Raw genomic sequence first — 15,107 nt, 5'->3', positions numbered from 1 at the left:
AGGGTGCCTGGGTGGCTCAGTGGGTGGCTCAGTCAATTAAGCAAAGGACTCTTGATCTCAGCTCACGTCTTGATCTCAGGGTCGTGAGTTCAAGCATTGCATGGGGATCCATGCAGGGTGTGGAGTCAACTTAAAAAAAAAGAAAAAAGACAGCCACATTAAACATAAAAATATAGATAAGTTAATAGTAAAAGGATAGAAAATGATAAACATGTAGGCACTAATCAAAAAAGAAAAACCAGGGGCACCTGGGTGGCTCAGTAGTTAAGCATCTGCCTTCGGCTCAGGGCGTGATCCTGGCGTTCTGGGATCAAGCCCCACATCAGGCTCCTCCGCTGGAAGCCTGCTTCTTCCTCTCCCACTCCCCCTGCCTGTGTTTCCTCTCTCGCTGGCTGTCTCTCTCTCTCAAATAAATAACATCTTAAAAAAAAGAAAAAAAGAAAAGAAAAACCAGGGGTGCCTGGCTGGCTCAGTCGGTAGAGCATGCGACTCTTGATCTCAGGGTTGTGGGTTTCAGCCCCACATTGGGTGTAGAGATTACTTAAAGATAAAATCTTTGAGAAAGGGGGAAAGAAAGAGAAAAACCACAATGGCTGTATTAATCTTAGATCAAACAGACTTCAGAACAAAGAATATTACCAGAGATAAAAAGGGACATTACACAATGATAAAAGGGTTAACTCACCAAGATATAATCCTAAATGTGTACATATCTGATGGCAAAGCTACAAAATATATAAATCAAAAAGTGAAAGAACTGAAAAAATAGACAAACCTACAATTACAGTTAGAGACTGCAACGGTCCTCTCTGTCCCTTTAGAACAAGTAGACAGAAAAATCTGTGAAAACAGAGACCATATCAAACAACTTGACCAAACTGAAACTTATAGAACAGTCTACTCCAAGAGCAGAATCAAGTGCAGAAGAGTCATTTACCAGGATGGACCGTATTCTGGGCCATAAAACAAGTCTCAATAAATTTCAAAGGACTGAAATCACATAAAGAATATTCTTGGGCCCAGGGGCACCTGGGTGGCGCAGTCATTAAGCGTCTGCCTTCGGCTCAGGGCGTGATCCCGGCATTCTGGGATCGAGCCCCACATCAGGCTCCTCTGCTATGAGCCTGCTTCTTCTTCTCCCACTCCCCCTGCTTGTGTTCCCTCTCTCGCTGGCTGTCTCTATCTCTGTCAACTAAATAAATAAAATCTTAAAAAAGAAAAAAAAAAAGAATATTCTTGGGCCCAAAGAGAATTAAACTAAATATTACTAACAGAAAGATATCTGAAAAAATTTTTAAATCCCCAAATTGGGGCACCTGGGTGGCTCAGTTGGTTAAGCGTCTGCCTTGGACTTGGGTCATGATCCCAGGGTCCTGGGATCAAGCCCCTCATTGGGCTCCCTGCTCAGCGGGGAGCATACTCCTCCCTCTCCCTCTGCCACTCCCCCTGCTTGTGCTGTCAAATAAATGCATAAAATCCTTTAAAAAATTTTTAAATCAAAATCCCCAAATATTTGGAAATTAAACAAAACAGTCCTAAATAATCCAAAGGTGAAAGAAGAAATCACAAGGGAAATCAGAAAATATGTTGAACATGAATGACAATGTAAACACAACAAATGAAAATGTTTCAGATGCAACTAAAGTAGTATTTAGAGGGAAATTTACAGGACTAAGCATTTATATTAGGAAAAAAGAAAAGTCTTGTATCAATGACCTAAGCTTTCATCTTAAGAAACTACCAAAACTCAAAACATGCAACAAGAAGGAAATTAAGAGCAGGAATCTATGAAATTTTATGAAAGACAAAAAAACAAAAACAAAAAACAAAAAAACCCCACTATGAAACCAAAAGCTAGTTCTTTGAAAAATCAATAAACCTGAAACACATATATAGCCAGACTGACCAAGAAAAAGAGAAGATACAAATTACCAAAATCAGTAATAAAAGAAAGGAAATTAGTACAGACTCTACAGACATTTAAAATGAGTATTACCAACAACTATATGCCCATAAAACTTAACAACTTAATGAAATAAAACAAATTCCTTGAAAGACACAACCTTCCAAAAGTCACTCTGAAGAAATAGATAATCAAATAGTCTTAGATTTATTAAAGAAATTGGATTTATAGTTAAAAACCTTCCAAGAAAGTAAGTTCCAGGTGCAGCTCACTTCACTAACAAATTCTACCAAATATTTAAGGAGAAAAATAATACCTCTTCTAAACAAATTCTTCCAGAAAATAGATGAGAGAATTTTGTGAGGTCAACATTACCTGATACCAAACCCAGAAAATGACATTATAAGAAAATAAAATTACAGACAAATATCCCTCAAGAATATGGGCAAATCAAATCCAGCAACACATAAAAATGATACTTAGTTTAAAAAAAAGATGGGGGCACCTGGGTGGCTCAGTTGGGTAAGCATCTGCCTTTTGCTCAGGTCATGATCTCAGCGTCCTGGGATTGAGCCTTGCATCGGGCTCCCTGCTCAGCAGGGGAGTCTGCTTCTCCCTCTCCTTCCACCGCTCGTGCTTTCTCATGCACACCCTCTCTCTCTCTCTCAAATAAATAAGATCTTTTTTAAAAATTTAAAAATTAAAAAAAAAATAAGTTTCAATCATGTGGGGTTGGCTCAACATTCAAAAATTATCAACTGTATCAACAGTCTGTAGTAGGAAAACCTGTTATCATCTCAATAAATGCTAAAATTTTTAAGATTTTATTTATTTATTTTATGAGAGAGAGAGAGAACATGCACATGAGCAGGGGAGGGGCAGAAGGAGAGGGAAGAATCCCAAGGAGACTCCACACTGAGCTTGGAGCCCAACAAGGGGCTCAATTTCATGACCCTGAGATCATGACCTGAGCCAAAACCAAGATTTGGATGCTCACCTGACATGCTAAATTTTTTCTAAAGATTTATTTATTTGAGAGAGAGAGAGAGAGAGAGGGCATGAGCAAGAACAGGGCAGAGGGAAAGGGAGAAGCAGACTCCTCACTGAGCCAGGACCCCAGTGGCGCTCGATCCCAAGACCCTGAGATCATGACATGAGCCAAAATCAAAAGTCAGACACTTAACTGACTGAGCCACCCAGGCACCCCTATGCTAAAATTTTAAAACAGAATCTGACATTCATTAATGAGAATAACTCTCAGGAAACTAGAAACAAAGGGAATTTCTTCAGCCTGATAAAGGGCACCTATGAAAAAACCTACAGATAACGTCACACTTAATGAAGTACTGAACCCTTATTATATTAAGATTGGAAAAAAGGCAAGTACATCCATTCTCACCACTCTGATTTAATATACTACTAGAGGTCCTAACCAGTGAAATAAGACAAGAAGAAGAATTAAAAGGCATACAGATTAGAATGAAAGGAATAAAACTCTTTTATTCCCAAACTATATAGCTGTTTATATAGAAAATTCTAAAGAGATTATAAGCTACTAAATCTAAAAAGTGAGTTTAGCAAGATGACAAATTCAGAAATCAATAGTCTTTAATGAGCAAATAAAAACTGAATTCTAAAAAATACCATTTACAATAGCACCAAATTTCATGAAATGCTTTGCGATAAATTTAATAAAGTATGTGCGATAAGTGCACTATGTTTGATGAAAAAAATCAAAGAAGACTTAAAAAAATGTTCACAGGTTATGTCAATTTTTCCCAAAATGATCTACAGATCCATCATAATCTTTTTTAAAAAAGATATTTATTTATTTATTTATTTATTTATTTATTTATTTATTTATGAATGAGAGTAAAAGAGGGAGGGAGAGAGCACAAGCAGGGGGTAAGGGCAGAGGAAGAGGGAGAAGTAGACTTCCTGATCAGGGAGCCCAGCGGGGCTCAGTCCCATGACCCTGAGATCATGACCCAAGCCCAAGGTAGACACTTAAACAACTGAGTCACCCAGGCAACCCTAGATTCATCATAATCTTAATCAAAATTCCAGTAGGGTTTTGACAAAAACATACTTAAACTTATATGAAAAAATTCCTAAGATAGCCAAAACAATTTTGAAACAGAAGAACAAAGTCAAGGGGCACCTGGCTGGCTCAATTAGTGGAGCATGAAGCTCTTGATCTCAGGGTGAGTTCAAGTCCCACACTGGGTATACTGATTACTTAAAAATAAAATCTTAAAAAAAATCTTGGGGTGCCTGGGTGGCTCAATTGGTTAGGCATCCAGCTCTTGATTTCAGCTCAGGTCATGATCTCAGGGTCGTGAGATCAAGCCCTGCATCAGGATACACACTAAGCGAGGAGTCTGTTTCTCTCCTTCTCTTTCTCCCTCTGCCCCTCCTCCCCCTCACTCTCTCTCTCTTTCTCAAAAGCAAAAAAAAAGCAAAAACACTTAAAATCTTAAAAAAAAAAAAAAAGAACAAAGTTGAAGGACTCACACTATCTGCTTTCAAGACTTACTTTTATAGTAATCAAGGCAATGTTATTTGTGAAAGGAGAGAGACATATAGCAACAGAATAGAATATTCACATATGTAAAGTCAATTGATTTTTGACAGAGCAATTCAATGGAGAAAGAAAGTCTTTCAACAAATGGTGCTGAAACAAGTGGACATGCATATGCAAAGCATGAACTCCAATCCAAACCCAGCAGTATATAGAGAAATTAACTTGCACTGAATCTCAGACCTAAACGTAAGGTACTAAAACTATAAAACTTCTAGAAAAAAGAGAGATAATCATTTTATCTTTGGGTTAGAGAAAGATTTCTTAGCTACTACATGAAAAGCACAAACCCATAAAGGAAAAAATTAATAAACTATATTTATAAAAATTAAAAACTTCTTCAATAGTTTGCAACTGGGTCCAAGAAAAATGGAAATTTGCTAGCTGGATTACAACAAAAATCTTTCCCTAATAGGTGGATGAGACTGAAAAATGAGACCTGGGTGGCTCAGTTGGTTAAGTGTCCGACTCTTAGTTTCAGCTCAGGTCATGATCTCAGGGTCATGAGATCAAGCCCCACACTGGGCTCCACACTCAGCACAGAGTCTTCTCAAGATTCTTCCCCCGCCCCACTCCTCCCCTGCCCAAGCTCATGCATGCTCTCTCTCTCTCTCAAATAAATAAATAAAATCTTTTTAAAAAAAACAACAAAAATGTCTTCAAAAGACATTGTTAAGAAAATGAAAATACAGGGACACGTGGATGGCTCAGTCGGTTAAAGTGTCTGCCTTTGGCTCAGGTCATGATCCCAGGGTCCTGGGATCGAGTCCCACATCAGGATCCTTGCTCAGGGGGGAGCCTGCTTCTCCCTCTGTCTGCCACTTCCCTTGCTTGTGCTCTCTCTCTCTCTGACAAATAAACAAAATCTTAAAAAAAAAAGAGAGAGAGAAAAGAAAATGAAAATAGAAGCTAAAATCTGGGAGAAAATATTTGCAAAACATGTAACTGATAAAGGACTAGTGTACAAAATATACAAAGAAACCTTATATCTAAAAAAAACAAAAACAAAAACAAAAAACAAAAAACCACCAAACAACCAATTCTTCTTATAGGAGAACTCTAAATAATCTATGTAGATACTCCCCTGAAGGAGGTGGAGCTTAACCTCCCAACCCCCACTACCAACTTCAGTGCTGACTGCATTTAGTGACTTGCTTCCAAAGAACAGAGTATGGAAAGGGAGGAAAAACCACAACTCTGCAGTAGAGACGCTTCCCAAACACTACCCTAACCAAGTGATAAAGGTTAATATCACCAGTGATAAATCATGTTGATAACATACACCCAAATGTTATGAACAGGCCACTTTGCCCAGTCCAACCCTGAGTAAATCATGAAACAGACCAAAATTGAGGAAGATTCTCCTGAAAACTGTCAAGGTCATAAAAAGCAAACACTAAGAAACTGTCGGACAAGAAGAGACTAAAGAGATATTAGAACTACATGTAACATGGATAGAATCCTGGAATACAGAAAGGACATCAGAGGAAAAATTAGTAGAATCCAAATAAAGTCTAGAGTTTAGTTTAGTTTGTGTGTGTGGTAGAAAAAAACACATGTCATAAAATTTACTGTCTTAGCCATTTTTAAGTGTATTGTTCAAAAGTGTTAAGTATGCTTACATTGTTGCAAAACAGATCTCCAGAACCTTTTTATCTTGCAGAACTGAAGCTCTATACCTATTAAACAACTCCCTTTGTACCCTCTCCCCATCCCTTGGTAACCACCATTCTATTTTCTATATCTACAAATCTGACTACTTTAGATACCTCACAAAAATGGGACCATACAGTATTGTCCTTTTGTGGACTGGCTTCTTTCACTTAGCATGATGTTCTCAACGTTCATCCACATTGTAGCATGTAACAGATTTCCTTCCTTTTTAAGGCTGTATAGTATTCCATTAAATGTATATACCACATTTTATTTATCTGTTCATTCATTAATGGACATTTGGATTGCTTTCATCTCTTGGCTATTGTGAATAGTGATGCTATGAACATGGATATGCAATTTTTTTTAATGGGCAAAAGATCTTCAAAACCAAAGAAGACGGCAAACAAGAACAGTAAAGATGTTCGACAACAATATTAAATAGGGAAATACAAATTAAAACCATAATGAAATATTGCCACACACCTATAAGAAGCCAAAAACAAACCAACCAACCAGCAAACCAGTGTTGACTAGGATATGGAGGGACTATAATTCTTATATATTGCTGAAGGGAATGCAAAAGAGTACATCTCTTTGGAAAATAGTTTGGTGTTTTTCTTCATGAGAAACAGATACTTAACCATGATAGCCAAAAACCCATTCATCGGTATGTAACCAAGTGAAAGGAAAGCTTGTGCTCACATAAAACCCTGTACAATGATGTTCACAGGGGCTTCATTCATACTCATTAAAAACTGGTAACCTCCCAAATGTCCTTCCACCGAGAAATGGATAAACTAAGCTGGCATAGTCCTACAATGGGATATTATTCCAAGATAAAAAAGAATAAACAGGGGTGCCTGGATGGCTCGGTCAGTTAAGCTTCTGCCTTTAGCTCAAGTCATGATCCGAGGGTCCTGGGATCGAGTCCCATATCAGGCTCCCTGCTCAGCAGGGAGTCTGCATCTCCCTCTCCTTCTGCGCCTCCCCCTGCTCATGCTCTCTCTCTCACACTCTCTGTCTCAAATAAATAAATAAAATCTTTTTTTTTTTAAAGGAATAAACTACTGATACATGCCTCAACATGGATGAATTTCAAATAAATTACTATGTAAAAGAAGCCAGACTCAAAAGACTATACAATCTCATCTTTGGGTTTTGTTTTGAAAAAACAAAACTATGAAAAAAAGGAAAAAGAAAAACCCTGAGGCCAGGGAACAGATTCATGGTTGCTGAGGGTTTAGAGTGAGTTAAGGAGTTGACCTCACAAGAGCACAAGAGATGTTTCTGGGATGATGAAATTTTATATCTTGATTTTTTGTGATAATTATACTTTTATACACCTTTGTCAAAACTCAGAACTGTACATTAAAAAGGGTGAATTTTACTATACATGTAAATTATACTTCTGAAAACTTGACTTAAAAAACTAAATGTTTTAGGGCGCCTGGGTGGTTCCATCGGTTAAGCGTCTGCCTTTGGCTCAGGTCATGATCCCAGGGTGCTGAGATCAAGTCCCTCATCGGGCTCCCAGCTCAGCAGGGAGTCTGTGTCTCCTTCTACCCTTCCCCCCTGCTAATGATCTCTCTCTCTCACTCTCTCTCTCAAACACATAAATAAAATCTTTAAAAAAAAAAAACACAACTAAATGTTTTTTCATCATACTTTATACAAAATGTTAAAGCACTGAAACATGCTCTGTTTGTTGTCTTTCATTTAGTGAAATTTTTCATTTTCCTATTTGTGATCTCCTGGTTCACACTTTAATTCCCTTGGCAGATTTGAGCATGCCCAGATAGCCTCTCTTATCTTGTTGCTGTAGCTACAAGGGCTTACCTCATTTGACTGTGCACATGGCCCAGTTGAGTAGGTATGTCAGGCTTCTAAAAAATATCTTCCCCACTCCAACTCTCCTTCCTTTCCTCATTGAAAGACATCTTTATTCATCTATTAATGGATGCTAAGGCCTCTGGGGCATCTCTTCACCCCTGGAAAATTCTACATTCTTGAAAACAAGGATATTCGTAAAGCTGGGTAGACACAAACCACATAAGGATCACTGAGTCCATTTGGCAATAGCAAGTCTGCTAGAGGGTTCTCATGGAAGACCTCCTAGCTCCCAAAAAAAAGACCAAGTGTCTTAATATGACAACTGGAACTTGTTATTCTCAGGGGAGCTGACCTGATGCTAAAGGTATTATACTAAGAATAAGAGAGTGGAGAAACAGAAAACACCCGGCTCCGTGCAACACTGTTGAGGATCGGATCACATCTTTCTGAAATTGTCATTCCTTAGAATTCTTGCAAAGTGAAATAATTTTCCTATTGTTCAAGGTAGTTTAAGTCAGAGTTTTCTGATACTTGCAGGTGAAAACATCCTACTAATACGAGGCCCTACTCCCACTGCCAAAGATGTCATAGCAAAGCTATACATGGCTCTTCAAAGTTTTTCTCTACTGCTCTAAAAAAGAAAATTAGAAAAGAATTTTGTCCTCCTAGGCAATCCTTCTTTCCTACTGTTTCTTCTGTTTTCTACTGTTTGCTTCTACTCTTTCTCCTAGTACTTGTTCCAAATCCCCTCTAGCTTTTACATGATGTAGGAGAGCGTTTTCACAGTCCCAACAAAAGGGATAAAGCAAACTAACCTGTGGTGACAGGAAGTGGACTGGTGGTTGCCCAGAGATAGAAAGCAAGGGATAGAGGTGGTAAGAGGTGGTAGGAGGGACATAAAGTATGAATAAAGGCAACTTTTGGTTGGTGATGGATATGTTCACTGTCTTGTTTATACTGAAAGCTTCATGTATCTATGTGTATCTCAAAACTTACCAAAAATTGTATATTTTAAACAAGTGCAGTTTATTATAGATCAGTTATACCTCAATAAAGCTAGTAAGTGAGGGGTTTTTTTAATAGCTTTAGTGAGGGGCTTTCTGTTTCTGTGCAATCTACAGAAACCTTTCCTGACCTTTCAAATTCCAGATAGGCTTGTAGACTCTTCACTCGAATTTACAGGGATACATGTCCTCTTTCAGAAATAAGTTATATTTACTATGACCACAGAGTAAATTTTCATTGAGCCAATCACCAAAAGCTTTGCAGGAAAGATTTTTATCTAATGCCCACTTCTTCTTGTAGGTTATGCTAAAAATACATAGGTACATTAAAACTCTTTAAAATCCTGTACCTTCTCAAATCACACAATGTTCCTCTGGGATCCAAGCTCTTCTATTTGCCGCTGTCAATTTCCACCCACTCTTTCACTCCCATCTCACTGGCAGTCACTAAATCCACAAGCCTCCCTACTCTCTCTCTCACAAACATAAGGGCTATAGGGCTGCTAACCAGCTTTGTACTGAGATGAATTCTGAATTCCCAAAAGCAAAGAACTCCACATTGCCTGAAAAGAGACTTCTAGATTTCTATGCCAAGCAGGGAACCAAGCAACTAGAAGAGAATCTTTTGTAGTCTTTTCCTCTTACATGCCAAAAATCGCAGCTGATGGGGGGAGGGGAGCAAAAAGAAAAGAGAGCTTACCCATAGAGTAGAGGTTGTCAAAGCTCTGGTGCATGCGGATAATCTCATAGTAGAGTTCATCATAGCTGCTGGGAGTGGGCAGGAATGTGTCGCCATATGTGATAAACATATTAAATAGGTTCACAATCTAAAAAAGAAGCAAAAGCCCATACACAGGCATCACGCTATGAAGACCAGAAAGATATTGTCCGTAGTATGCTGTAGCAAGTTCTTATTGGCTTGTAAGAACTGACTGTTAAATTTTCAGGAATTTTGTGAGCTGGTTGTTTAACAAAGCCATTTTTACAAATTGACATAAAAACTTACAATTCAATAAATTACATTAAAATGAAGATAACACCCAAACTCACAACTTCCTGTTTTCTATCTTTTAGTATTATTTATGTTCTTGAGATTAATTACACTTCTTATACCTGTGTGGTGGGAATATCATATAATGGTGTGTTATTGCTCACCATCCCCAGCTCTGCATTCAACAATGTCACATTGTTAGCTTCAAACTGGCCACGATGGGAGTACCATAGAAATCCACAAATGCTACAAATCAGGGCTTTTTCCCCTCAAATGTTAAATATTTATGAACACACTGGGTAACATCCTGAGAAGACAGTCAAAAGGCACAACGCCCTCCTGCTACCCCAAATAACCAGTCAGATAAACGGGCATCTGTAATGTCTGTCTGAAACCAAGTGCAGCCATGATGGAACCATTCATCTGGCTGGGACACCTCCAGAGGCTTTGCTCTGTACCAACACAGAGACTATAGTAGTCTAGTTCAGTCTCTCACCAGGGACCAAGGCTCACAGAGATCTGACCCATACTTGCCCATCCCAAATAATACACTCTCATGAAACAGAAAGAGTCTCAAGTGTGCCAAAGACATAGGTGAGAGAGGAAGAGTGGGGAGCACCAGTCTAGAGATTCAAATCCAAAAGGAAAATAAAGGCCTGGCTTGTCTTATGCCTTAGTCCCCAGAATACCAGCTCCTGTTTCAACCTGGCCTATCTCTCCTAGGGTATGGCTTCAGAAAAAGGAAAAAAAAAACAAAAAAAGTTTTTAAGTGAAGTCAATTGACACAGACTACATTAGTTTCAGGTGTGTAATACAGTGACTCAACAAGTCTATACATTGTGCTATGCTCACCACAAGTGGAGCTACTGTCTGTCACCATGTAACACCATTACAACACCATTGACTATACTCCCTATGCTGTATTTTTATCCCCATGACTTATTCTTTCCACAAACAGACACCTGTACCTCCCACTCCCCTTAAGAAATATTTTTTTTATTACTCACCATAAGGGCTAATGTAAAAATGTTGTGTTTAGCCAAAAGTACGGTCTCATTTGACATAAGGAACTTCAGCAAATTTATCAAGGCTTAAAAAAAAGAAGAAGAAGAAGAAGACATCAATCAGATATTCAAAGAATGATCAATAAAGTTAAATGAAAGCAATGAAAACAGACTTAGATCTAAGAAATCCAAATAGGGCTAGAACAAGTAAGTCACACCTACCAAGAACTTTTTAAAAGCAGGTAAGGTAGATATATCTAAAGCAAGCACTGACCTTCCCAAGCATGTATCTGTTTATCTGTCCACAGAAGGTTTTAAAAAAATCTACTTCTTTGTGCCATTTTTTTTTTTTTGGATACCATTAGTTTATCATAAAAGAGAGACACAAAAAATTACATGATGAAAGATTCCACAGCTTCACTTAATGCCATTTCAATAATGATTTCTTTCAGTCTACATACTTTCCGAGAATGTCACCATCTCTAAATAAGAAATAATCTTTATCATCTAGAACTACTTTGATGCTTCCGTACTCTGAGAGAAGAACTTGATCTTGAACTTTCACGCTAAGTGGTTGAACCACTCTGCCCCTGCCTTTAGAGCCCAATCTAACAGCTACTATTGTTGCTTGCAATACTATTCCTTGAGATTTTTCTAGAAGCATTATGTCTCCTCTGGTTACAGTTTTGGCAGCTCTCCTTCCAACTAAAACTTGGTCAAAGACGGGAAGAAATTTTCTAAACGGCTGTCCTGCCACGACTCCAGCTCTGCTAGGGAGACCCACAGTCTGACCTCTTTGTGCCACTTCTTAAATAGCAATTAAGCTCGGAAATCTGACTACAAAAAGGACATCTTAGGAGTTCCTGGGTGGCTCAGACAGTTAAGCTTCTGATTCTTGGTTTTGGCTTTTGTCATGATCTCACACATCCAGCTCTGCGCTCAGTGGGGAGTCTGCTTGAGATTCTCTCCCTCTGCTCTCTCCCTCCCTCTCTAAAATAAATAAACAAATGTTGTGTTGGGTTTTTTTTTAAGGATCTCTTATTAGTGTTACAAATTTACTCCCACGCAGTGATTTCCCCACCAAATTTGCTCAATTTAGAGGTCAAAATGAGCATCCCCTCTCATCCCAGGCTGCTGGCATGTCATTTCACTGTTTTAGCCATGCATTTGTTTCAAACATCATGGCTAAGGGGGACAGCCTTCAATTCTAACTGGTCACCAGATGTGCCAACTATATTGGACTTCAGCTCTGGATGGGAACAGAGCTCATGAAGAGAAAAAAAGCCCTTAACTGTTCAAACAAAAGTGCAGCTTACTCCTTCCTCTCTCAACCATGACAACACTTACCAAAAGGTCCCCTTTCTCCCTGGTATGCTTAATGAGGATTAAAACCCAAGCAACCTCAGTTAAAAGACTGACTGCCAAGTCCCCATATTAACACTGTAGGTATAAAGACATTTTTGCAAATAAATATTAGGCATAAGAGAAATCATCAGTTGCCTTGTTCTCTTTCACCCACAACCATGAAGTAAATCCTACTTCTGTGCCCATCATGCCTATTGCCACTGTACCTACCTTCCCTACTTGAGGGGAAACTATGAAGAAGGGGTTCAGCAGCTGCAAGCAATTGGTGGTCCTTCTGTCTTCTCCCCCTCAACCCTCTCTACTCCCACAGACACAAAAAAAGGCTTGACCTCTCCTTTTCTTTTTTTTTTTTTTTTTTAAAGATTTTATTTATTTATTCGACAGAGATAGAGACAGCCAGCGAGAGAGGGAACACAAGCACGGGGAGTGGGAGAGGAAGAAGCAGGCTCATAGCAGAAGAGCCTGATGTGGGGCTCGATCCCAGATCACTGGGATCACGCCCTGAGCCGAAGGCAGACGCTTAACCGCTGTGCCACCCAGGCGCCCCGACCTCTCCTTTTCTAAGACCATATCTGCTTCTTTGCCAGCAAAGAAGTCCATTCTCCCACGCTGTCTGAGCTTTGTGTGAAGTTTACTACCCTTCGAGAAGAGATGTGAGCTTTGATTTGGAACAGCAGGGAATGACGAGTAGGAGTAAGACTCTCCAGATACTTGCTGCCTGCCACACAACACTCCTTACTCTCAACCTCTGAAATCACAGGTACAGTAAAGGAACAGCAGGCAAGGAAAAGTACAAGGGCCTGTCTACGTTGTTTCTAAAGCCTGAATCTTCCCCTCAAACAGCAAAAAAGCCTTGCTAGAGATGAAGGTCATAGGCATCCTCATTTATGAACTCTTCACCCTTGCACTGACTCAAGTTCTCTGAGGTTTCATAATGGAAAGGCAAATGATAGGCAGTTGGCCCTTTTGATGTTATCTGTTAACAAGCAATCTGTTGGACTAGACCCCAAAAAAGCTCCATAGGAGCCCATTCTGGATCACACGACCTGCTTAACTCCTACCAGGAGCTCAGAGAATGAAGGGGACTAGCTAAAATCCATATAAAAAATGACTAACCCATACCAAACCTCTCTATTTAATGAAGATCATCTTGGCGAGTTAAGGGCTGCCCACTCTACCCACTACTCCCAGAGCTTAGACAAGCCCTGTTAATGGATAAATCACCTGACAATCAGATTCTAAAAACTCACAGGAGACAAGAGAAAAGGATGGGTAGAGCACGTGGCACTGTGCAAAACAGCAAAACATAATGGCTGGAGAGAGACAAAGCAGCTTTTGCACACATCCAATCAATGAGGGCTTTTGTCCCCAGCACACACAGCACAAAGATGCAGCCTCAGCAGTGGTTATGTGGTAATTAAGGAGCAGAAAACCTGGAGAAAAGGAAGTGGGAGTGATGATTTATTGCTCCTTTGCTGGACTACAGCTAGTCTTGATCTCTGGGATTCAGAATCAGGGATGACAAAGTGATAAATACAAGGGGAGGAAGAGAGCAATTCTGGCACAGGCCAAGAGGCAACCTATGTCCCAACTACCATAGACATCAGTGGAGCCAAAGAGCTTTGAGAAGGAGAAGTCAGCACTGCAATACTCTGAGAGTCAGTGCCAGGGAGAACCTGCATTCTACTCCTGATAATTCAGGCAGACCCCTCCTCCACCCCCCCACCCCCACACCTCCAAAAAAGGCCAGGGTTTTCTTACGTGGAAGTGGTCATTCTCTAGAGGAAATTTAATAAGCAGAGAAAATGAACAAAGCGACCTTAAAATTGGCTTCCACAAGCCTCTGACATCAGGGACCACAATTCCTCCTTGAGAGGGAATGCTCCAACATCTCATGGAATGGTGCTTTTTGAAAATCTTTCATCATCACCCCGACTGCACTCATTCTGTCAACTGTTTGGTGTCCTCTACATCACTACACACACATGGTCTGCTATCCTCTGACCTGATGTATTGGGAGTTCTAAGTCTGCGAGGCTTCAGCACAGCTGATTTTTGAAGGTAGAAAGGACTTTAGAGATCATGTCATCCAGATCCCTCATTTTTGGATTAGAAAACACCTCTTCCCCCCAGCACCCCAAGTAGCTAGTGACTAAGCTGAGACTAGAACCTGGTCTCCTGTTTAGCGTTCTTTCTGCCATTCCATTAAGATTAAATAAAGGTGCCAGACGGAGTTAAATGTTAAAGGGAGGGAAGCTTACGTATAAACGGTATGCTTAGATTTGCTGACTACACTGTTCCCAACAAGTCTCTTGACTCTGGTTTATACCTTTCTCCACCTACTGGCTATTCCAGGTTATTTTCATGTATCTGGTCCACTTTTTCTCTTGGTCCTGAGCTACTTTATTAGAGTACAGGTGTTTAATACCTCATGATTACCTTTCTACTGCCCATTCACAAACCTAAAAGACTCCCAAGTAGCTTCTCTCAGCTCCCAACCACCTCAGCAGGGCCTCTGTATCTGCTCTAGTCCTTCTGTACAGCTCACCTGTCACACACCTCTCTCCCCTCTTCTCTGTTCCTGCCGCCTTTGTAGTATGGAAGGAAGGGAGGGAGGGAGGGAGGGAGGGAGGGAGGGAGGAAGGAAGGAAGGAAGGAAGGAAGGAAGGAAGGAAGGAAGAAAGAAAGGAAGAAAGAAAGGGAAAGAGAGAGAGGGAGGGAGAAAGGAAGGGAGGGAGGGAGAGGAAGGGAAGGAAGGGGAGAAACAGCACCTA

At 39.9% G+C, this 15,107-nt stretch overlaps 2 protein-coding genes across 7 annotated transcripts in view; both read right to left on the bottom strand.

Moving 5' to 3' along the window:
- Nucleotides 1–15,107, bottom strand: part of ARMH3 (armadillo like helical domain containing 3) — a 175,715-nt gene that overhangs the window by 89,743 nt on the left and 70,865 nt on the right. For 5 of the 6 annotated variants that reach the window (XM_057308396.1, XM_044382055.3, XM_026493942.4 and 2 more), the window contains 2 exons: nucleotides 10,973–11,055; nucleotides 9,675–9,801 (listed from right to left, as the gene is read on the bottom strand). The exons of the other annotated variant lie outside the window; for it this stretch is intronic. In XM_057308396.1, coding sequence (XP_057164379.1) covers nucleotides 9,675–9,801; nucleotides 10,973–11,055 — 210 coding nt within the window. The remainder of the gene's footprint in view (nucleotides 1–9,674; nucleotides 9,802–10,972; nucleotides 11,056–15,107) is intronic. 6 annotated transcript variants of the gene reach the window in all.
- Nucleotides 11,072–13,454, bottom strand: LOC113251612 (10 kDa heat shock protein, mitochondrial-like). The gene is made up of 2 exons (XM_044381969.3): nucleotides 13,451–13,454; nucleotides 11,072–11,776 (listed from the first exon to the last, which is right to left on the bottom strand). The coding sequence occupies exons 1-2, from the start codon at nucleotides 13,452–13,454 to the stop codon at nucleotides 11,418–11,420; spliced, it is 363 nt and encodes a 120-aa protein (XP_044237904.3). The 3' UTR covers nucleotides 11,072–11,417.

The sequence above is a fragment of the Ursus arctos genome, unplaced genomic scaffold, assembly GCF_023065955.2.
Source record: "Ursus arctos isolate Adak ecotype North America unplaced genomic scaffold, UrsArc2.0 scaffold_7, whole genome shotgun sequence".
Lineage (NCBI taxonomy): Eukaryota > Metazoa > Chordata > Mammalia > Carnivora > Ursidae > Ursus > Ursus arctos.
Note: the sequence above shows the minus strand (reverse complement) of the source record. Positions and strands in the feature narration are given on the sequence as shown.